General features: G+C 38.4%; 5 protein-coding genes across 6 annotated transcripts; 3 read left to right on the top strand and 2 right to left on the bottom strand.

Annotated features, from left to right (window-relative positions):
• The first annotated feature begins 712 nt into the window (after nt 1–712).
• On the top strand, nt 713–4,185 carry LOC126627169 (uncharacterized). The gene is made up of 6 exons (XM_050296598.1): nt 713–1,249; nt 1,795–1,937; nt 2,079–2,222; nt 2,711–2,896; nt 3,141–3,265; nt 3,647–4,185. The coding sequence occupies exons 1-6, from the start codon at nt 1,036–1,038 to the stop codon at nt 3,870–3,872; spliced, it is 1,038 nt and encodes a 345-aa protein (XP_050152555.1). The 5' UTR covers nt 713–1,035; the 3' UTR covers nt 3,873–4,185.
• Nucleotides 4,186–4,358: 173 nt separating this feature from the next.
• LOC126627170 (ceramide synthase 1 LOH3-like) lies at nt 4,359–7,005 on the bottom strand. Its single transcript, XM_050296599.1, has 6 exons — nt 6,699–7,005; nt 5,809–6,038; nt 5,526–5,681; nt 5,239–5,424; nt 4,893–5,077; nt 4,359–4,676 (listed from the first exon to the last, which is right to left on the bottom strand). The coding sequence occupies exons 1-6, from the start codon at nt 6,852–6,854 to the stop codon at nt 4,642–4,644; spliced, it is 948 nt and encodes a 315-aa protein (XP_050152556.1). The 5' UTR covers nt 6,855–7,005; the 3' UTR covers nt 4,359–4,641.
• Nucleotides 7,006–10,796: 3,791 nt separating this feature from the next.
• On the top strand, nt 10,797–12,076 carry LOC126627174 (protein SOB FIVE-LIKE 2-like). 2 transcript variants are annotated; one of them, XM_050296605.1, is made up of 3 exons: nt 10,797–10,812; nt 10,942–11,265; nt 11,431–12,076. In XM_050296605.1, exon 3 carries the CDS (start codon nt 11,433–11,435, stop codon nt 11,796–11,798), a length of 366 nt encoding a protein of 121 aa, XP_050152562.1. In that variant the 5' UTR covers nt 10,797–10,812; nt 10,942–11,265; nt 11,431–11,432; the 3' UTR covers nt 11,799–12,076. The 2 variants fall into 2 exon arrangements, with proteins under 2 accessions (XP_050152562.1, XP_050152561.1); XM_050296604.1 differs by lacking the exon at nt 10,797–10,812 and having other exon boundaries at nt 10,890–11,265.
• Nucleotides 12,077–13,621: 1,545 nt separating this feature from the next.
• On the bottom strand, nt 13,622–18,211 carry LOC126627164 (serine protease SPPA, chloroplastic-like). The gene is made up of 13 exons (XM_050296591.1): nt 17,759–18,211; nt 17,455–17,638; nt 17,162–17,299; nt 16,902–17,072; nt 16,718–16,821; nt 16,233–16,300; nt 15,936–16,102; nt 15,138–15,207; nt 14,838–14,992; nt 14,565–14,670; nt 14,386–14,473; nt 14,143–14,286; nt 13,622–14,048 (listed from the first exon to the last, which is right to left on the bottom strand). Exons 1-13 carry the CDS (start codon nt 18,164–18,166, stop codon nt 13,818–13,820), a joined length of 2,034 nt encoding a protein of 677 aa, XP_050152548.1. The 5' UTR covers nt 18,167–18,211; the 3' UTR covers nt 13,622–13,817.
• An 864-nt stretch (nt 18,212–19,075) lies between these two features.
• Nucleotides 19,076–22,428, top strand: LOC126627163 (pentatricopeptide repeat-containing protein At1g18485). Its single transcript, XM_050296590.1, has one exon. The coding sequence runs from the start codon at nt 19,147–19,149 to the stop codon at nt 22,075–22,077; it is 2,931 nt and encodes a 976-aa protein (XP_050152547.1). The 5' UTR covers nt 19,076–19,146; the 3' UTR covers nt 22,078–22,428.
• The last annotated feature ends 1,134 nt before the right edge of the window (nt 22,429–23,562 follow it).

The raw sequence follows: 23,562 nt of genomic DNA, 5'->3' as shown, positions 1-23,562 counted from the left end.
TTTGAAGGAACCTCGATGGTGCGAGAACATACTTTAGTAATCAATTTGAAAAGAAAAAAAACATTATGATGATGTAATTCTCGACTATTTTTGAAAAAAAAAACATCTTGGACAAAAGTTGGCTAAAGAAATTAAATATTAATGACATATGGTAAAAATTTTGATGAGATAGAAAACCAATGTCGATCACATGCAATGTTCTAAAAATCTCTATTTAGGGCCGCCTAGGTCTAATCTAGGCGGTTGGCCACATCTCCTATTAATAATTAGGTGTTTAAAAAATAAGAAATGGTGTCTAAACTTGCCTAGGTGGGCGCCTACCTGCCTAGACCGCCTAGGTTGCGATTTTCATATAGACAAAAAAAAAAAACTTTCATTTTGTATTTTATTTTTTCTATAAATTGTAAGAGACTTTTTGGATATTTGGATGAACATTATATGCTTGTTCTTAATATTTTCAATATGTTCTAGTATTTTCCGCCTAGGCGTTAGGCCCCTAACCGCCACTCAACTAGCGGCTAACACCTTTTAGAATCTGAATCACATGCAAAAAAAATGATCATTAAGATTTGACCAAAAAAGAAAAAAAAAGGAAGAAGAAGAGAGATTTGAAAAGAAAATCAAATTAATCAATTTCCTAAAAAAATAAATTAAAATTATTTATATTGCTTTGAGCAAAAGTTGGTTTTTGGTACGACATAACAGAAAGAAATGGAGGGGGAGTGAGAGTGACTAAAGAACCAAAAAAATGCATCCATCCATGTGTCATGTGTGGCTCAGATTTGTAATTTGAGAGATCCAACACCAAATTAAAACCTTCAACAAATAGAAAACACAAATCCCAAATGACACTCAAAGCTCCTTCTCGTTACCATCCTCCTCCTCCATTGACTGATTGACATGAACTCCTCAGCTCTTCCGAATCCGTTTTCGAAAACACGATTCCGTTTTTGAAAGCTTCCCTTTTTTGGTTTCTGGATTTATTTATTTATTCGAGAGAGAGAGAGGATCAACAGCTGAATAACGAGTAACCAGATGGGGTGCACATTCTCTGGTTTAGGCGCTCTGTACGACGCCGTGAACGGCGGAGGCGACGTGTGGATCAACGAGAACCGGTTCAAGATCGTGAGGCAGCTCGGGGAAGGTGGGTTCGCCTATGTGTTTTTGGTCAAGGAGGTGGTCGCCGATTCCTCCGCCTCCGGCGGTGGCGGCCTCGCCAAGAAATTCAAGGATCCCTCTCACGTCTCAGGTGATTCAATTTATGGGGTTTGTTGATTTTTTGATGCGTTTGTGAGAATTTGGGATCTGGGTAGTGATCTGTTTTGAATTTTGTGATCTGGGTTGTGAGCTGTTTTGAATTTTGTGATCTGGGTTGTGAGCTGTTTTGGATTTTGTGATCTGGGTTGCACTGATTTGAATTGAAAATGGTTGAAGTCTGTATCTTTGAGGAATTAGTGATCTGGGTCATTTGGATATATGAATCTGAAATTATTGGTTTTGATTCTCTGACCTGGGAAGCAATGGTGATTTGGCCATTGAATTTACTGAATTGAGTTTAAAGTGTGACTCTTTTGTTCTTCGAATGTGTTGAGTGGTAGCGTGCATCGATTGTTTGGTAATATGAATGTTTGATCTGAGCCTATGGCATTGTTTCGACCTTCCAGTGATGAATGCATTTGTGATTTGACCTTCAAGTTCTTACTGTTTATACTTGACTGATGCTCCGGTGATTGATCGGTTTGCAATTCAATTTCAGAAATGATTACAGCTTGCTTGTACTCTATTCTTTCGCAGATGATGGAACTTATGCTATGAAAAAGGTTCTCATTCAGAATAGTGAGCAGTTGGAGTTGGTGAAGGAGGAGATCCGTGTTTCATCGCTGTTCAGTCATCCCAATCTGCTTCCACTTCTTGATCATGCCATTATTGCCGTTAAGGTTAAATCTGGAATACTAAGTTTCATATGGCGTATGCAATACTTTAGGTTTTTTCTTCCCGGAATGGGAGCCTTCCGTCAATTTTGTCATCGTTTTCGGTTTTGCAATTGATTCATCTATAACACTCTCTTTGGCTGACAGACTACACAAGAACAATCTTGGAACCATGAAGCATACTTGTTATTTCCCGTTCATCTGGATGGAACATTACTGGACAATGCCAAGACTATGAAAACTAAAAAGGAGTTCTTTTCCACCTCAGATGTTCTTCAAATATTCCGGCAGGTGAATGAATATTTCATCCCCCATTTTTTCCCTTTTAACTTGAAAATATTACACTTCCAAACGAAGGGAATGTCAATCTGAACTAATGATGTCATGATACCACTTAACATCGAAATGTTAGTGATTAGTACATTGTACAACAGTTTACCTCTCAATGTGATATGTCTTTGTTACTGAGGTGCAGTGTTTGATATCAAATTAAAAGTCTTTGCTGTTTTCTGCTCAAGAAACTGTAGATTGTGTGATGCATTTAAAACTTTTTTAAGAAGCCTTCAGTAATGCCATAAACAACGTTACAGTATGTTAACTTCTTATTAAGCAATCTATATTAACTGGTCGAAAAGCCTTCAGCAATGCTACCAAGTTCCGGGGGCAATTGATGTGCCATGTTCCAATTGCTTTTTCATGTCCCACAGTGATATATTTTGTTGGTAAAACATATTTAGAAGCATCAAAAGCATTCTAACCTAGAAAAAACAATGTTACAGCTTTGTGCAGGACTCAAGCATATGCACACTTTCGATCCACCATATGCACATAATGATATCAAACCTGGTAACGTTCTGATAACCCATAGAAAGGGACAATCACCTCTTGCAATATTGATGGATTTTGGCAGTGCTCGACCTGCGAGGAGGCAAATTCGCTCTCGTACAGAGGCACTACAGTTGCAGGTATATATTTTGAAATCATTTTGGATTTTTCTATAAGTATTTTTAAATTTTATTTTTTGAAATAGTAACTAATATTTTTTTGTTCAGTATGCTTAATGCAATCCGATGTTGCGTATATGTATCTCTTTGATTTCAATTGGTTTAATGTCTTCAAAGAACGACACCTTTTTAATGTTTAGTTTTCTTGTCTGGTAACTTTTAGATGAAAAAAAAATTGAAGTGATTTAACTTGCTTGTTATGTAGGAATGGGCGTCTGAGCATTGCTCGGCACCATTTCGAGCTCCAGAGTTGTGGGATTGCCCAAGCCAAGCCGATATTGACGAGAGAACTGATGTATGGTCATTAGGATGCACTTTGTATGCAATACTGTGAGTACTGAACCTTCTTCTTGAACTTACTATTATAGCTCTGAAGTTTGAAAATCATATTGATCGTCTACCTTCTGCCCCACTAGTGAACGTTTTATGCTGCGTTGTTTAAGAAACTGTTTTAATTTGTACATATACGTATACATAACGGTATCTGGCATGGTTGTGACACCTTTGTTGCGTGCTTGTGAAGGCTTTTAAGATATTGAATATACATAATATCATTTTGTTATCTCGCATAGTAATGGCTTACTGCCAAATACTCAATCAGTACCATGATCAGCATCATTCTCGTCTGCCATAGAAGCAAAACTGTGCCTCTAGTTAGCTGCTGTCACCATTTTTTTTCCTCAGTTCTGATGCCTGATTTTTATTTAACAGGTACGGAATGTCTCCATTTGAATATGCACTCGGCGAATCTGGAGGAAGCCTACAATTGGCCATAGTCAATGTGCAGATAAAGTGGCCAGCCGGACCTAATCCTCCATATCCAGATGCTCTTCACCAGTTCATCACATGGATGCTTCAGCCGCAGGCTGCAGTCCGTCCGCGCATTGACGATATCCTAATTCACGTGGACAAGTTGATCGCCAAGTTCTCCAAGTGAGATAATATAGAAGGAAAGAAAGTATGAAAATGAACTTCCTCCGCACATGTCGACATTGCACATTTCGGCAGAGGTTCTTGATGTCGGATGGACGTCGTGCGTTTTCTTTTGTACTCAGGGGTCAATAGGGCAACTGAGTTTATAGCAGCTCCTCCAGTATTACATACTTTTTACTTTTTTGCCGTAGGATTAGCAGTTTGTGCATTCGTGCTCCTGTCTCAACTGTTTGATTTTGTACTTGTAAGTTATCAAACTGCTTGTCTCCCTTGACTCGAATTCTTTCGATTAGTTGAAATACAATAATTTCGATTCATTAAGCGAGCGGCAGCAAGTTTAATTACTTGTTCAAACTTGGAACGTCTTCAATTATTGTGAAGATAAATACAACTAAACCAAGAACTAGTTCATAGTACAGCTACAACTCGAACGTTACTAATTTTATCATAATCGGTTTTTACGACCTACGGAGATAGAACGCTACGGTGGTTTTTCATCCTAAATCTTCGATTCACTCAACTGTTTACAGATAGCAACAATACATACACATTCTCAATTTTCCACAGGCTCAATGCCTTTCTATAAGCACATTTCTTTAAGAATCACAACATACAAGGTTGCTTGTGTGAATACGAAAAAAAAATGGACGAACAGATTCCCTGCCTGTTTGAAGGACATGATGTGGATCTCATAAAAATTGTTTGACAATCTTTTGTGTAGTCTAAAGAATACATAGGCACCTCACTTGAGTTTGAACTGTGTCTTTTTACTGTCAGTCCTCGTGTTCATCATCCTCACCTTCAGAATCTGCGGTAAACATGAAAGGTAGCGTGAGCAGGTTAAAACATATGACATTAGTTTGAAAACGGACAAATCCCTAAAACCCTGGATTCATTTTTTTTTTCCGGCCAATTGCTGTCATGGTTTCGTGCTGGTAAAATCCAATTTTTCAATTACCGTTTTCCCCTATGCAAGTAAGGTATATGTCCGACTTATAAAACTATCAATAGAAGAACTTGTTACCAGATCGAACATCGTCATCAACTTTCCCTCTAGCCTGAATTTGCTTCACGAGCATCCGAACCATCAACTTCCACCAATAAATATGACAAAAGAGCAAGCCAATTAGAAGAGTATTAAACAAGTAATAGTATATAGATCCATCCACTATGTGCTTCTCCTTGTCCAAGGTCAGAAGAGCTTCATAGCTGCCAGAAACAAATGGAACCAAAAATTAATCTCTGTATACGATATCATGAGAAAAAAGCGTCATTTAACAAGGAAATTCAATAAGTATATGATATATTCTCTATGCCAATGTTAACGCCGAAAGGAAAACAGAAAAATTCTCTCTGCACATTTAACTAACCTGGTACTCCATATTATCCAGAATGGAAAGTAAATAAGACGTAGTACCGTCCAAGAGAGAACAAAACTAACAAAAGCAATGCCGGCAAGCATTTCAAAGCCACAATATTTTGACAACTTTGCAATTTCTAAAAACACATCAGATCCTTCATGGAGAGCTAAAATGACCGAGCCTACTCGAGAAAACCTGCAGAGGGACAAAACAGATAATTAAGACACACGAAAAGATAGAGGCTAGCCTGCATAAGAAAAAAGCAAAGAAGCAAGTTGACATGCTTTAAAACTAACTTGAATATGTAAGATGCCACAATTAAAATCGTAGTTGCTAAATGATGAGACATTGACACTACAAAGTCAGAACGCCTTGTTTCCCAAAACACCAAAGCAAAGGTGGAGTAGATGTAGAATCCAGCGGAATACATGTAAAGCGCCTTCAATTTTAATCTGCCAATAGTGAATATGTCAAGCCAGATGAGATGCAAAAGGCAATTGATTGTAGAGCAAAATTACACACATCATCAGACATCAAAGTAAACAAAACCTGATGTCTAAACTGAGTTAAGAGACGAACTTGGTTTTCTGGTCGGGCCAAATCTGATTGCCAGGCCCTACCCAGAAATATCTGGTTTTAGAGAACCAAGGCTCATCGTACGTAACATATAGAGCCAAAAGCTCCGCAGTGAAAAAATAAACACATTTGAATGCCGACTCTTTGAATTTATTAACTTTCTTCCGATTATCACGTGTCTCAACATTCAGCGATGCATACTTCTTTCCAAACAAAAGGCGCTTTGCTAATCTCTGCCAAAAAAATAAACAACAAAAAGTACAACTCAAACTGATAAGGACCATAATTTTCAAGTCTACCAAAGTATATAGACCCTCACAAGCAATGAAACACGTAATGTGGAACAACATTATATCGACGAAAAGCTTCATATGGTGAGATTTGCATTCCTCATAGTTTGATACGAAAAGCTTAGAATGTCCCTATGACTCATAATTTCGGCATGATGTTTGTCTTTACACAACCAATTGGAATGTGGGATTGCAAGTAACCGCGAAAGATCACAGCTTTACGAATGACAATACAAGAATAAAAACTCAACCAAATCAGAGTGAAAAGATCACAACTTTAAACTGCAAATGTTACCAACGCAGCCTGAGACCCAATTTTATTACCATTTTCTACAATTTGATGGTACTAAAGTAACATCAAGTTAATGCACGTGATCATCTGGTCTAGCGGCACTCAGTCTCCGCTTTATTGAAGCATGTCACGAGTTCAAATCTCACGAACGACAGTTGTTGATAAAAAGGAAAGCAGCAACAAGTGAATGGAATTGAAATTTAATCATATATACACACCCACAAATAATTACAAAGTGCAAAACTAGTTCCATTCCATAGTACACCGAAATTAAATCGTCCGATAAACTCGAGAGCTGCAAAGAGTTGTACCTCAAAGACGAAAACGTCCAGGAAGAGCCTGAGTGACGGGAAGAGAAGAACGAACAAGGGGAGGACAAAGAAGTCATTGGGCACTGGGTACGACTCCTCCTCCCAGTTGAGTTTGACCAAATCACCGATTCCAGACAGACCCATCATTTCCTCCATCAAACCCAAGAGTCTGAAGAGGCGGAGGCTGAGGAGGAGGCGGCGGCGGCGGAGGAGGATCAGTAGTGTCGCCGGAAGGCCGTATTGGTGGAAGTGGAATTTAGATTAAAGGCGATTGACTTTTCAAAAACCGTACGCATAAAACTTCAACGGTTTTTTACCGGTATATATTTAATCGGGTCATGCGGTCTTACAAAACCCGGTTTGGATTATCCATGGGCAGTCCACTGCAAAGTCTCGGACCTTGTTTAGTGAAATTTGGAAACGTGGGCCCATTTAAGTAAACAATACAATTGGCCCAAATGAATTCTATTTTATTTTTTCCAATGCACACACCGTGTCACAACAAGCAGCGATACTCTCTTATTACCAATTCATCATGCGGCTAGCGTATATTAGATAGATGTACATTGAACATGTGGCAAGCATATAGTGGATAGTTAACGCCGTTGAAACTATTTCTTAATTCAAAGAGAAATCTCTTTATTAGAAGGCTAATAGCTTACAATGTAACAGTAGACCAGGTTGTAGCCAAGTTAGCTACGACACAGTGCCTACCCCTAACCTAACACATATTTGACTACTGACTTTTCTTTTTTTTTTAACAAACGATATATCTACACTAAGAGAGGGGTGAGCTTAGCCTCACAATATGATAGTAATAAATGGTTCAAATTCACTTTTGGCGAGAATCGAATATAAGACCACTCACTTACAAGAGAAGAGGAAAACTACTAGACTGTAGTACTAAGTGGCATTTGACTACTGAATTTTATTCAGTGGTTTTAATTGAGTAATTGAGGACCGTTAGATATTCAAAGATAAAATTTGTGTTGGCACAAAGTGCGTACATGCACTCGTCAAATTAACCTTGAGAAACCCCTAGCGTTTATAAAAAAAAATTCTGGTAACTGAAATGAATTTGTATAACACAAACGTATTATCACGACATTCTGTGCTAATAATACAAAAACACACACAAACCAGCTTTAGACAACATTGTCCCCATTGCAAAAACGCAATGAAGACAAGGGAGAAGCAAATCGTGACGTGATCACCTCTATAGGACAAGTAGCAAGAATACTACCATTATACATGGGCCGATGGGCCTCACCCGTCTCCTCCTCATATCATATATGTGTATATATATATGGGGTAGGATAATAGGGACCGCTCCAAAGCTTAGGAGGTTGAGCCTCCTCGGCAAAGGATATGAGGTGTTGAAATTTGATTTAATGGCTACAAATGGGAAGTATTTCTAAAAGTTATAATAATTGCAGCTGTTAGATCAAATTTTAATAGTCCATGTGATTTGCTCGGTTCTATGATAATAGTGTAGACTTGACAATTTCTTACACAATATGTTAACCTGATATGTAATTATACAAAAATAACATGTTTCGGGTTAATCTATTAACGAGTCGGATCGTTTATTGGAGTTAATCGTTAAAAACTCGTTAACTAGTCGAGTCATTATCCGATCACCCGTTAAGAACCTGATAAAATATCTTTTGCTAGATCTAGACATTAAACATGAAATTTCTTGCATATCCAGACCCCACACAAAACGACACGATTTGTTAACAAATCAGTTTGTTATCGAGTCATTTCTTCAGAACTTATTTAGATAATGATTTTGATACGACACGACTCGTTAAGATAACAGATTTGAAATGAAAATCACACAAACGAGACAATTATTATCCGTTTGCGGGTCTAAATACTAGACGTTCCATTCCAGCCACCGAGAGAAATTGGAAGTGGGAAACAGCCAAAAATCTTGGTCATAGGGGGCATGGTGTGCCCCAAACCAACCTGGATTTAAATTCTTTAACTTCGTTTTGTTCTTGCCCATTCCTCACCAAAGAGGGCCCACCGTCACACGAATTGTCAATTATATATCCATGTGTTATGTATTACACTAGAAAGAGTACTTATCAACAACCAGATGATGTCATTCAATTACGCACAAGAAATACTCGAAACGCGTCTTATAGTACAATGTATGATTGATTTGAGATATCGTTGTAGAGTCATTATGAGTTTTGGTTTTAGAGTCATTCTGTTGGAGTTAGGATTCTGGAGTTCAAGAATCAGGAGATCCGAGCTATTGAATAGAGAGATTCAGATTCTTAATTTATAACGTGGGCCAGTGGGAGGACTAATGTGAGCCGCATTACAAAATCAGTAGTCCGAATCTCCTGACTTTTGGGTTCTGAACATAGATATCTGAAACGGGTCTCAAATCCTCCGGTTGTAAGGAAAAGGATCCTCGCCAGATCATTTTATTAGGGATCCTAAGGATCTCGTGATGGTGACTATTTATTGTACATCATGCGATCAGAAATCATTTCAAAATTTAAAATTTAAAATTAAATATAAATAATACGTAACGAAAACTAATTACACGATGTACGATGAACGATCACGATCGCAAAATATCCAGGATCCCCAAGAAAAGAATTCAAGGATCCTTTTCCCGGTTGTAAGGAAGTTCTTCTGGCACTTTCCTTTTTACCATTGGCTTCTAGGGTTTGCAAATTCATAATTTCACCAGCACATCTCATCTGTGAGACTGTAACAATGTCTATCATTTCAAGAAGTTAATACAGAAGTAAATATTACTTTTTACCTTTGGAAGATATCTGTCCGATCGATCACTATAAATTCACCCATCCAAACTTACCTCCTTGCAAAGGATATGGATTCTCTCCGGATCCATGTATCATAATCTATTAAATTTATATATCTGGACCGTTAAAATTTGATTCAACGGCTATAAACAGGAATTTACTTTAAAAATTATAATAACTTTAGCCGTTATATCAAATTTTAACGATCCGAATACATAGATTTGATGGATTAGGATACATGAATCAGGAGAGGATCCATGTCCCCTTGCAAAAGCAGTACGGCAAGCACAGAAGCAGAGCAATGAATAGCAAGACAAGCACGCGGTTTCTTCACTACCTTTCTTCAAGTTGACATGAAATTTCAATATTTACGGCAGCATGCATGAATATACAACATAAGTGTTATGATATTAGGATGCTAGGGTTGACGGAATTTAGATTTTCTTCGGATTTTGGTGTCAGGAGTCTATGAATCCAAGGACCAGAAAATTCGAGCTTTTAGCTTGTGTAAAAGAGAGATGAAAGCTTTTGTTTTGTGTAAGATTAGTCAATGGACTGAATTAATAGAGACCGTTTGATTTAAAAGTAATATGATTAAATATTGAATTAACATAAACTAATTAGCAAGCTGGATTGCACATTGGGATTATTGAGTTGTTAGATAAGGACCTGTGTCCTGTTTTCTTCTCTTCGCCCAATACTAATACAAAAAACATAATCTTTGCTTTCAGGAGACACACATCGTCAAAACAATCAATTTTGGTGGAGAGCATCGCAGCCCCTAGCTGACATAGGTTTTTGACAAGGTCCTATCTCTTTATCCAAAAGAATCCTACAACTCCAAGATAGAACTCCCATGACACGGAGATGCTAATGTGATGTTCTTCCAAACTTAACAAGCGATAGAAAGTTAAAACACGTAGCAATTCGTGATATGTTAAAGATAAAGACACTTTAGCTTTTGCAAATTCTTGTCTTTTTAAAGAGAGAAGGATTTACAAGGAACTTGTTCGTTGTCATGTGAAACACGTTCCTAAACTTATCATGCAGCTGTAAGAAAGTTAAAACACGTAAAGATGTGTAATACATTTATGATACAACCACGTTATAGAGCAGGAGAAGGACTTAAATAACTCTAGTGTACTGTCACGTGACATCTGATCTATTAATACATTATCGTTTGTAAGTTTTTCTTTCAAATGATAACATATTATTAAATCAGAACGCTACGATGACGGTAAACATGTTTTCGTATACTAAAAAATTGATGTTCCTTTTTGAAAGACAAGTAGGGATTTTAATTCAAGTTATGAAAGCTAAATGAGGTAGTGAATAGGTCCTATTGTATCCCTATTAAAAACACCATGTATGGAACTCATATAATATTATTCTCTTACTCTGTTTTCTTTGTTCCGTATCTGCATTTATGCCCCTCTTCTTTGCCTTGATAACAGTAAGGACACGTGGAGAGAGAAACCCAAAGAGCCCTGGTGAGTGAGCAACCACCAATGTCCTTTCAAATTCAAGAGAGAAAGCAATGGCTTTTTAAGCTTTGGTGTGTGCAGCATGGACTATATCACTTTCACTGGCAGCAGCTTCTAGCTTGCTAGCTGTCTTTCTGCTCAGTAAAAAAGTCAGAGAATTTATTGGTATTTAGATTTCCAGGCAGTGTGGTAGTAGGACTCACAGTTATTGCAGCCAGATTATTGGCTTTTTGTATAAGTAGAGGGAGAGAAGTGCTTCTGGCTTTTGGGGTGTTGCTCTCAAATGTGAGATTGGTAAGCTTTGCTTTCTCTCTTCTCTTCAACAAAAACTCTGAGCTAAACTATCGGGAGAGGGGAGGGTTTTGTTTTCACTCTGCTTTCCTCCGTTTTACTCTGTTTTCCTCTGTTTTACTCTGTTTTTACTCTGTTTTCTCCTGTTTTTGGTTTCTGTTAATTCAGTTATGGAGTCTGGAAAAGTGTTTGGAGGTGTGGAGGAATGCCACAGCAGTGAGTCCGGGTGGACGATGTACATTGGCTCCCACTTCGAAGGCGAAAACGACGGTGGCATGCATCAAGAAGAAGAAGATGATGATGGTGGAACAAATTATGGTGGTTATCATAAGGATGAAGAGAGTGATGATTCAATGGTCTCTGATGCATCCTCCGGTCCGAGTCATCATCACGGCCGTCCATGTGGAAAAGAGAGGGTGGCAGCTGAGAAAAAGGGCAAGAAGAAACCAGAGAAGGAGAAGCAAACCAGAGGTGGAAGGAGAAAGCAGGAGGAGAAGAAAGACAAGGCACTGTTGATTCATGGCAAGAAACGATGAGAGGTCAACCGGAAAGGGGTATTTTGGGAAAGGAAAAATTAAAACTAGATGTTTTTTTGTTGTTCTTAATCATCAGCTAATTGTTTTTATTTTGTGGCTGATTAATTGTATCTCGGTTTGGAAAAATTGGGGTACAGTTTAGTTTTATGACTATGTTTTCAATATCAAATTAACTTTTTGGTGTAAGCATAAATTAATCAAGTATTATTGTTTATTTGATTAGATAACTAGGATTAATATGCTTGTATTAATCCATAAGTTGTGAGAAATTAGATGCATTGGTTGGCTTTCAGAACTATTGTTTGAGAATTCGCTTGATGGGACGGAACGAGATAAGTTTATTGAAACACTTGGAACTTAATATCCGACCCAAACCAAGCGAATTCTCAATAAAGACTTCCTGTAAATAGTAGAACACGGTGAATTTAGTAGAATTATAACCAAACTAAAGACATTCTCCATACAAAACTGGTTGAAATTTTTTACACAGCCTGATACAAGAATGTAAATTTATTTTTAAGTATTCAACTACTTATATTATACTACTTGATGTACCAAACCGCGTTCTCGGCACAGGAAAATATTCCTTACTTAAAAAGTGTGGTTGGTGGAATTAGAAAAGGATGGTAAGTTGGTGAGGAGTTAATTTATAGCCGTATCATCTGACCAAAGAACAGAATAGGGTAAGTTGACACTTCCAGATATAAACCAGCATGTTTCACTGGGTTTCTGTTAATGCCAAATGCATAGGATTATATTTTCTGGTTGCTGTTAAGGTACTGTATATGGGAATTTTAAATACCGTCACGAGATTTTTAGCCGTTAGATCCTTGATACGTTGAAAGAGCAGCAGAAAACAGCAACACAGTTCTACATTTAAGCCATTTCCTCGGAAATTCCAAACGTTTTCCTTGTTTTTTTCTAGGAAAACTAATTAAAATAATTTGAAAACTTTAAGTTTTAACGCTAAGGACAAAATAAAGAGTAAAGTAAATAATACCATAATTGACCTTTTTGTGTAAAAATATGATTTTTTATTAAAATGAACAGAATCAGGAGTTTTTCGTTAAAGTTCTTTTTTTTTCTGATTAAGTTTTAAAAGTTTTATGTGGGCACTTGAAAAGTTAATTTAGAAAGGCAATACCACCTCTCTATAATTGAAAGGTGATAGTATTTATCATGTTTCTTTCTAGAAGTAAAATTCTCTCTCCTTTTTTTTCTTCATCAGTTTCTCCCTCTTTCCTCCATTTTCTCACTATCCTACGTCTAGATCTGGCATTTTGAACTCAACCCATTAACATGATCCGACCTGACTCATTAATATTAGTATTTAAATGGATACTTAACGGATTAGATCGCTAACGGGTAAACCCATTAAATAACGGGTCACTTTGGATCAACCCGTTAGTTGAGGATGTTTTAGTAATTTTAATAAAGTCTTAACAACAAAAAACAAACTCTATGCAAAAAAAAATTGTTAACCGGTGAAACAGATGATCCATTAGCTTAACAGGTTGGGTTCGAATGACCCGATAGCTTAACGGATCGGATTCGGATGATCCGTTAACTTAACGGGTCGGACTAAATCTGATCCAAACCCGATAAACCCGACCCATTTACAGGTCTACCTACGTCCTACCTTTGTCTCTCCTCCTACTTCTCTCTCCCTCCTCATCCAACTATTTACTCATTGGGCCGAAAACGGACTACGAAAACTCAAAAATAAAAATATTGTTCACCACGGAAAACAATATTCACGTAGGAGAACAGAAAAAATTAAGATAAGGATAACCAATATTGAACAAAAAATTAAAATTGAAAAATATTAAAAACTCTTCAAATTTGTATAGCTTGAACCTGTGCTAGATGTACAATTTGCTAACAAATATATATATATATATGTATATATATATAATATTTTTAACAAGATGAAGATATAAGATCACTTTACAGCAAAATGCAATTTTAACCCTCTCAGATAAGAAAAAAAAATGGAGGAGGGGAAGCTAATCATACGGTTTAGAGGGAGCCAAAGTAATCTTTGAACAAAGAGAAGATGGGGTTGGCCTGAGAAGCTCCCTCCAGTCTCTGAAACATGATTCCCTCCATCCGGGCTTGGACTCCGCCGGAAAACGTCAACTCCTGCAGCACTTCCTTCATTGTTCTATCCACTCCAACCAAACTAGCTCCTATGCCACTTAAAATTTCTGGCAGTGTCGGGGAGGGTCTTGCGAGCTCCACGAGTGCAACCTGACACCACACATGCACAGCAGTTCATGAACATCTCAAAGAAAGGATCACACACCCAAAGTTAATAACCAGTATATTTTGTTGATTTCCACACCTGTTTGTCTTGGGGTATATTTGCCTTGAGCTTTGCTATTGCAACAGCGCGAGAAAGTCCGCCAATAGCATCAACTAAACCCCGTGAAGCTGCATCGTTACCGGTCCAAACTCTCCCTTGTGCAACCTCCTCCATTTTATCTACCTGCCAAGACAACACCATAGGGACACTTTTAGATTTCAAGTTACCGGAAGGAAATGAAAGTCCATGAAGCTGAAACAAAGAATGAATTGACCAGCATACAGTCATCGATCTGGAAAGAGCTGCCTTGTCTCGAAATTGCTTATATGCATTCTGTGCAGACTTAGCAAAGATTTCTGCTTCTTCTGGTCTGTATGGGAAACGAAAAGTTGGGTTTGAAAATTTTGCCATTTGTAGAAATACAGGAGAGAACAGTTACTCTCGGCAACGAATCTGTTTACCTGAAGGATCGTTGTTCAGCTGCAAGAACTTCAGCATATTTTCCCCTTGATATAATTTCTTTGTTGAAGCCAATCTTCTCATACAGTTTTCCCAGGTTAAACTTCCCTGCAAATGAAAGTTAATATCCAAATTCATAAAAAGATATCACACAAATATGAAGTAACTTTTATGCATTTAGATTCGTGTCAGTTTATATGTTTTTTTACCAGTGGTTATATGATATAGGTCAAAATGGGGCCACAGTGTAGGAACCCGTATAAATTCAAACTCACCAGTCACAACTCCAATGGAACCCGTTAAGGTTAGATTTTCTGCAACAATGGCGTCTGCTGCCATTGCCATATAGTATCCTCCACTTGCTGCCACATCCGACATTGATGCAATGACAGGTTTTGATGCAGCCAAAAGTCTGATTTCCCTCCACATCCTGCCCATCATAAAAACATCAGCCTAACTAGTTAATTGTGTGCACGCAGACACTAATACACACTTCCTTTTGTACAGCAGCAATTTACAATCAACAATAATGGCCGTTTACACATGAAATTAAGTGAAAATATACTAGCACTTACAAATCAGAAGCAAGGGCATCACCTCCAGGGCTGTCAATTCGAATAATAGCGGCCTTATATCTTTTTGATTCTATAATGGGAAGAGCATCAACAAGACGGGTAAAATAATTATAACAGAAATGATACCAATAACCAGTGCTGAAAGGTTTCATATTCAGCAACCACAAAGTACACAACTGCCCCTTATTGGTCTTGTAATGCTTTTTCTTTCTTTACACATGCCACTGCTTTCTATAAATTATATGATATTGCAAGTAAACTGAACAACTTTATCTCCGTTCATTGAGTTACTTCATATAAGTAGTGTTAGAGACGCATGTAAGTACTAAATAAGCAAACTACTATCCACTATCTTAAATAGCAAAGAGCCAAGTCTCGATGTTCCATAATTCTTTTCCTTTCGTAATTCATTTATTGATTGGGCCCCTATATGTTCATCACGGTATCAATCTCCCTTTCTTCCCATTTCATTTAGGCAACGCATTGTTGAGTTCATATATTCGCCTAAGAAGATTTCTCAAGACAATCACTTAATCAGATCTTAACTTACATGTAAATATCTAGAACCCAAATATTCACTCCCATCTTGAAAACCTCCACATAGGTGAACAACACAACACATGATAAACCATAATGTATGACTGACACTAGTAAATATTAATTCAAAACACACAATTATCTCGTAGATAATAGTACATCCACATCCTGAATCTTTTATAAAGCCTATGAAATATACCAAAATAAAGGACACCACGTTAAGAAAATAAACTTCTATACGATAGACCATAGTCACCATACCTCTCACAGTGCGTATCTTCTCGATGAACTGTTCCCCAATAATACTAGAACCAGGAAGACTTACACCGCCTTGTACACGACTAATGCTACCTGATGCTCTAATTATGGCTATCTTGTCTTTACCGCCTGATAATCCAACAGTCCATTGCTGAACCTTTGAGTATTTCCTGTTTTAATAACGAAAAAGAAGGAATGGGAAAGGAGGGTGAGGGAGGATGATTATACACACGCATACGGAGCATCTAGTGGACAACAAAATACAAGTAATTGAAGGCCACCAATATGAAAGTTGACTACCTGTAATCGACCATAGGAAGAGTTTTTTCTTTTTGTACTCCAAGTCTTTCCTTCAGCATTGAAATAACCTGCAAGGGATGACTATTATTGATACGATGAATGCTGTTTTGCAGGCAAAATATGGAACTTTCATGTCAAAATACGGACAACATAATACTTATAATTAACATATCATTAGATAGAATATAACACTGGAAGAACAATTGAATGTATGTTTGTATGTCATAAATAAACTAAGGTAAATACCAGGCCATAGAACTTCAATACAGTCTGACAAACTTGAAGAGCAAAACTGATCTTTAAAAAACTCTCTCAAATTTCTCGAAATATATTACTTTCTAAAATGTCTGGATCCGAAACACATTGAAACAACCTTCCAAGCATTCCAAGTATCTAAGATGCCCAACCTATGGCATTAAATTTAGATTATTTCTTAACATACATCAAATGTCAACCCCAAATCAAAAGGAACTAGAACTCCATACCTCGTCATCATATTGTATGTTTGTGATCCAGCCTTCTTCTTTCAATTTTTCTACTTGGTAGACTCCTTCATTAATGAAATTCTCGATATCTTCTCTTTTCTTTCCTGTAGAAAAATTTCAGAAGTCCATCGGTTACTTAAACTTAAAGACTTGAAAGTTCGTCAAACATCAAATTACAAAGCACCTCTTGTGGAAGAAATCACATCCAGCCAATTCCCATATATATTATCAAGCAATGCTGTCAGCATCTCACAATTCTCTTCGGACATGGTTGTGCGCGCAAGTTGATCACCGGCACTTTTGTATTTACCAATCCTTTCCACTTGTGGCTCGATTCCAACTTTCTCAAGAACACCTGAAAGAGAGTATGACAATTCCCTGCAACATGAGCTAATGAATAAGCAATTTCTCACAACAGAACCAACGGATTTCAGGGAAACTGACCTCTTATGAACGAGGACTGAACGGTGAGCCCAAACAAAGAAAAGTAAGCACTTGGAGGTGCATATATCTCTTGGCACGCACTAGCAAGGTAATACTCTTTCTCTCCGCAAGCGGGAACGTAGGCCACAACAAATTTACCTGCAACAGTGAAAAGTCCATATGATTAAGTTTTTTCTCTTCGACAAAGCGACATTCTAAACTACTCTAATAACTCGGGCGCAAGGGGGCGGGCACACTTACAAAAACATAACCAAAATTAACAATAATTCACCCAAAAAAAAAAAAAAAAAAACCTGATTTCTTGAAATCCAAGATATGTCTTCGGATTTCTTCGACTTTGCCCCAACCACAATTCAAACTTTCAATTTGCAGATAGACACCGGGAATTCGAGGATCGTACGCTGCTTTCATCAAATTCTCACAAATTTGAGGCAGCGAAAGTCCACTCGAAAATCGACTCTTCAGCTGATCAGACACCTGAAAAACGCCAATGAAAATAATTAATTTAGAAAAAAAGCCACAAAGAAAAATGCTTTTTTAGAATGCAATCCCAAAAACGCAGCACAAATAATGTAAAATTCGAAAAAAAGGCTAAACCTGGCCGCGCAATTTGATGGTCAAGACGCTGCCTTTCTTGACGCGCTGCCAAGGGAAGGCAGTGAGCATGCGGAGCTTGACGACGAAGCTCTTCCACGCGGTCGCCTTCTCGAACTGAAACTCGCCACTCGGATATTCCTTGGTGTCTGCTGTTGTGGTTTTAATCACAATCTCGCCATCGCTCTCCTTCGATTCTACTTCCTTGGTCTCCGGCGACGACGAGTCGAAGGCGCGAGCCGAAATGCTCCGCAGAGAAAGAGGGGGAGAGGGAGAGATGGACTGGAGGCGGAGGCATTGGGAGCGGAGGGAGGAGGGAGTGAAGAGAGAGGGCGAAACGACGGCGTTGCAGGCGCGGCGGTGGATTGGGGTGAGGTGGTAGGAAGTGTGGAGGAGGATGAGCTTCGACATTCCTCTCAGCTCACCGCAACTGTGAGGACTGAGAAGAAATGAAGAAAAATGGAAGGAAAGAAATTTGAAGGGGATGGCAAAGGTTAAATTTTGTCCACGTCACCACTTGTGGCTTTTCACGACGTGTCATATCCTGTCGCGCATTTTTTTCTTGCAATTTTAACGAAAAACTTTAATTATTGTTCATTTTAACGAAAAATTATATTTTTAGACTAAAAAATCAATACTAGTACCATTTATTTTGTTGTTATCGTTAAAATTCAAAATTTTCAAATTATTTTCATTATTTTTCCCTTTTTACTTTCATCGTATTGAGAATTATTCTAGTTTCTCATATGCTATTTTTAGTCTCTTACATTTTTTTTTAATTTTGATTTAGTTAGATAAATGGTTATCGTAGTGAGAAAGTATTCAGAAGATAGTTCGTGTGGTGAAAAAATTCAAATTCAAACTGCTGTAGTAGATTTCATTAAGAATTAAACTCAAGATTAAAATTTTCGTTAATTTCTGTGTTAAGCTACGTTTTTTTTTTTTATAAAGAACATGGTTTAGATAATACAACCTCTCCAACAACTTTCTCATCAATGTTGTTCGAAAAACTCACTAGATTACTAGCTCAATAAGTAAGAACAAATTTTTTTTTTTTGGCGTGAATAGTGATTTTCCGTGTGAATATTGTTTTCTGTAGAAGTAATGTTAGGATGACTAAATTTACAAATTAAATAATATGTCACCAATAGGAATAAACATGTTTATCAACAGTTAAGTAATCAACCAATCATCAACTTTTGTATCATTTAATTTTCAAAATTTTACTTCTAAATTTAGTTTCTTAAGCATTACCTTTTATGCGGTGATTTTTTTTTATTATTTTTTTTGGAGTTTTATTAGTCCGTTATCTGCCCAATGAGAAAAGAGTTCGACGGTGACACTGAAATGGCCAATTTCTTATCCTCTCCGAACGAACAAGCATCTCAACCATGGCTTCTGTGGCAGTGGCACCACCACCACTCTCATGCCATTCTCTGCCTACACCTAAAGTCAAACACTTCCTCCACCCAATCTTCCCTCCAAAACCAAAACCACTTTCTTCTCTCTCCGCCGCACAGACAACCACCCACCACCACCACCAAACAGACTCTCTCACTTTCCTCCAAGACGTCAACAATCTCTGTGACGCCGGAAACCTCTCGGAGGCTCTGACCCTTCTTCAAGCACACTCTCACGATGCAGTTTCCAGCTCACAGCAAGGGAAGGACGCCATGGGAACCTTGTTACAGGCCTGCGGGCGCCGCAAGGACGTCGAAACCGGACGCAAAGTCCACAACTTGGTCTCTGCGTCGACCGTTTTCAGCAGTGACTTTGTTCTCAACACACGCATCATTACCATGTATGCAATGTGCGGTTCTCCTTTGGATTCCCGCTCAGTTTTCGACGGGCTGAAGAGAAAGAACTTGTTCCAGTGGAATGCGCTTGTTAGTGGGTATGCAAGAAACGAGCTTTTTGTTGATGCCATTGACGTGTTTGTTGAGTTGATCAGCGTTACGGAGTTTAAACCCGATAATTTTACTTTTCCCTGTGTTTTTAAGGCCTGTGGGGGGATTTCGGACGTGGGTTTGGGACAGGTTGTTCATGGGATGGCTGTGAAGATGGGATTGATTTCGGATGTGTTTGTGGGCAATGGGTTGATTGCGATGTATGGGAAATGCGGGTCTGTTGAGGATGCAGCTAAAGTGTTCGAGATAATGGCTGAGAAGAATTTGGTTTCTTGGAATTCGATGATATGCGGGTTCTCGGAGAATGGATTGGATCATGAGAGTTATAGTTTGTTGGGGAAGATTTTAGAGGGTGAGGAAGCTCTAGTACCGGATGTTGCTACTTTGGTGACTGTATTGCCTTTGTGTGCTGGGAACGGAGAAGTAAATATGGGGATGATGATTCACAGTTTGGCAGTGAAATTGGGGCTGAACCAGGAATTAATGGTGAATAATGCGTTGGCGGACATGTACTTGAAATGTGGGTACTCAGTTGAAGCTCAAGTTTTGTTTGACAAGAATGACAAGAAAAATGTGGTTTCTTGGAATTCCGTCATAGGAGGTTTTTCTAGAGAAGGGGATGTATGTGGCACGTTTGATCTTTTGCGAAAAATGCAGATGGAAGAGGAGAAAGTGAAGGTGAATGAGGTCACCATACTGAATGTGTTACCGGCTTGTTTGGAGGAGTCGGAACTTTTGAGCTTGAAAGAACTTCATGCTTATTCATTCAGACATTGGTTTATATATGATGAACTGGTAGCCAATGCTTTTGTTGCAGCGTACACGAAATGTGGGTCACTAAATTCCGCTGAGCTTGTTTTTCATGGTATTGAGACGAAGACAGTGGGCTCCTGGAACGCAGTTATTGGTGGCTGTGCCCAAAATGGAGATCCATACAAAGCTTTAGATTTGTACCTTCAAATGAAATATTCAGGCTTGGATCCTGATGAATTTAGCATCGGTAGCCTCCTTTTAGCTTGTGCCCACCTGAAACATCTTCAACACGGGAGAGAGATTCATGGATTTGTGCTGCGAAATGGGTTAGAAATGGATTCATTCATTGGTATTTCATTACTATCCGTTTACATCCATTGCGAAAAATTATCATCTGCAAGAATATTATTTGATAAGACAGAATCAAAAATTAGTGTGTCTTGGAATGCAATGATTGCCGGTTACACTCAGGTTGGACTTCCTGACAAAGCCCTTGATCTCTTTCGCCAAATGCTGTCTGATGAAATCCTACCTTGTGAAATTGCAACAATGAGCATGTTTGGGGCTTGTTCGCAACTGTCAGCTTTGCGTTCAGGAAAAGAGCTGCATTGTTTCGCTTTGAAAGCTCGCCTCACAGAAGACCTTTTTGTTGGTTGCTCTCTCATAGATATGTATGCAAAAAGTGGCTGCATCGAACAATCTCATAGAGTTTTTGACCGGTTAACCAAGAAGGATGTGCCTTCATGGAACGTTATAATTGCAGGATATGGAATTCATGGACATGGAAACAAGGCTTTAGAGCTCTTCAGAGAAATGCTAAGTTTTGGGCAGAAGCCTGATGGGTTTACGTTTATCGGAATTTTAACTGCATGTAGCCATGCCGGGTTGGTTAAGGAGGGGATAGAATATTTCAACCAGATGCAAAGCTTGTACAAAATAGAGCCGAAACTAGAGCATTATGCATGTGTGGTGGACATGCTTGGCCGGGCTGGCCGGTTGGAGGAAGCTTTAAACCTCATACATGAGATGCCGGAGGAGCCAGATACTAGAATGTGGAGCTCATTGCTTAGTTCCTGTAGGAGTCATAATAATTTGGACATGGGGCAGAAAATCGCCGAAAAATTGTTAGACTTAGAGCCTGAAAAGGCGGAGAACTACGTGCTGCTGTCTAACTTGTATGCCGCATCAGGTAAATGGGATAGTGTGAGAAACGTGCGGCGAAAGATGAAGGAGATTGGCCTTCAGAAAGATGCCGGACGCAGCTGGATTGAACTCGGAGGGCAAGTTTACAGCTTTGTTGTTGGTGACACATCTCTGCCAGAGTCCGGAGAGATCAAGAAAATGTGGGCAAGGCTAGAGGAAAAGATAAGTGAATTCGGATACAAACCCGACACAGGCTGTGTGCTTCATGAACTGGGAGAAGACGAGAAGGTTGAAATACTGCGGGGACATAGCGAGAAGCTTGCGATTTCATTCGGTTTGTTGAAGACGAGTAGAAGTAGAACAACACTGAGAGTCTGCAAAAATCTGCGGATTTGTGTGGATTGCCACAATGCAGCTAAGCTGATATCGAAAGTTGTTGAAAGGGAGATAATTGTGAGAGATAATAAGCGCTTCCATCATTTCAAACATGGCCTTTGTTCTTGCGGAGATTATTGGTAAATCAGGAGGGAAACTGATTTCCGAATACATGAGAAGAAAAGAAGTTTGAGAAAATGGGTGTAGCGGAGATGAGAATGCTTCGTTGAATGTTTGGGGATACGAGGCTTTACGAAAAGACATGAAATACTTAGAGCTAACGGAGGACTTTGCACAAAACTGATGCGACTAGAATGACTCAAATTTTGGATTATATTGATTCTTGTGAAAATCCTCAAAATTCATTGAAAACGTGGGTTATAACTCACATTTGTGAAAAAAATAAAAAAAAAATGAAATTTTTAGTTTTGGGAAAGTTTTGCGTATGAGTTAACAATGTTGTAAGACCTTTGAATGTGATCCTACTATTTATTAGGTCTCAGAACTATTTTTATTGATTTTAAAAGTTGAAAAAAAAAATAGAAAAATGATATAAACTAATAGCAAAGCTCCCAAAGAGATCTGTACGTGTCAAAAATATTTGGAATGTCCTAAATTAATTTATAAAACATGTGGTGTGACTAGAATGAGCCCAAATTTTGGTTTATAATGAATCTTGTAAAAGTTCTCAAATCGATTGGAAAACGTGGGTTTATAACTCATAGTTTTTGGGAAAAATTTAAAATTTTTAGTTTTAGGAAATATTTTGTGTGGGAATTAATGAAAATGTTGCAAGACAATTGGATGTAATTTTGTCCCTTATTAGGGCTCGAAACCATTTTTCATTGATTTTTAAAGTTGAAAAATAGAAAAAATAATGAAAGCTAATAGCAGCCCCCAAAGAGATTTGTAGGTGTCCAACATCTTGGAAATGTTCTAAATTGATCTTAGGAAACATATGGTGTGAGTAGAATGACTCTAAATTTGATTTATAACGAATATTGTAAAAGTTCTCAAAATCAAGTGGAATATTGTGGGTTATAACTCACAGTTTCTGTTGAAGAATTAAATTTTTAGCTTTAGAAAATATTTTGCGTCGTAGTTGAGGAAATTATTGCAAGATCTTTGGAAGCGATCCTACCATCGCTTTTCGTGCATCAACCCGCCTCGTTTTTCGTGCACACTATGCATCGTTTTGCATGTCAATTTTCTTCGTGCATTGAGCTCGCCTCGTTTTGCATGGTAGAAGCCTGTCTCATTTTTTGTGCCTCATTTTTCATGCGTCGAGCCCACCTCGTCTTGTGGGCTGAATTTTTCATGCATGAGCCCGCCTCGTTTCACGTGCGCAGAAGGCTATCTCGTTTTCTGTGAGCGGAGCCCACCTCGATTTGCTCGCGCGGAGTGCGCCTCATTTTGCAAGCTTTTTTTTCGTGTGCCAAGACTGCCTCATTTAACATGACAGAAGCCCATCTGGTTTTCTGTGAGCGAAGCCTGTCTTATTTTATGTGTGCTCGGGTTTGCCTTGTTTTGCGTGCGAAGTCCGTCTCATTTGGCATGCCATTTTTTTCTACGTCGAGCCCGCCTTGTTATACGTGCATTGAGCCCTTGTTTTGTGTGCACAGAACCCAC

Source organism: Malus sylvestris, chromosome 6, assembly GCF_916048215.2.
Source record: "Malus sylvestris chromosome 6, drMalSylv7.2, whole genome shotgun sequence".
NCBI lineage: Eukaryota > Viridiplantae > Streptophyta > Magnoliopsida > Rosales > Rosaceae > Malus > Malus sylvestris.
The sequence above is the reverse complement of the archived record's forward strand: the minus strand, read 5'-3'. Positions and strand labels throughout refer to the sequence as shown.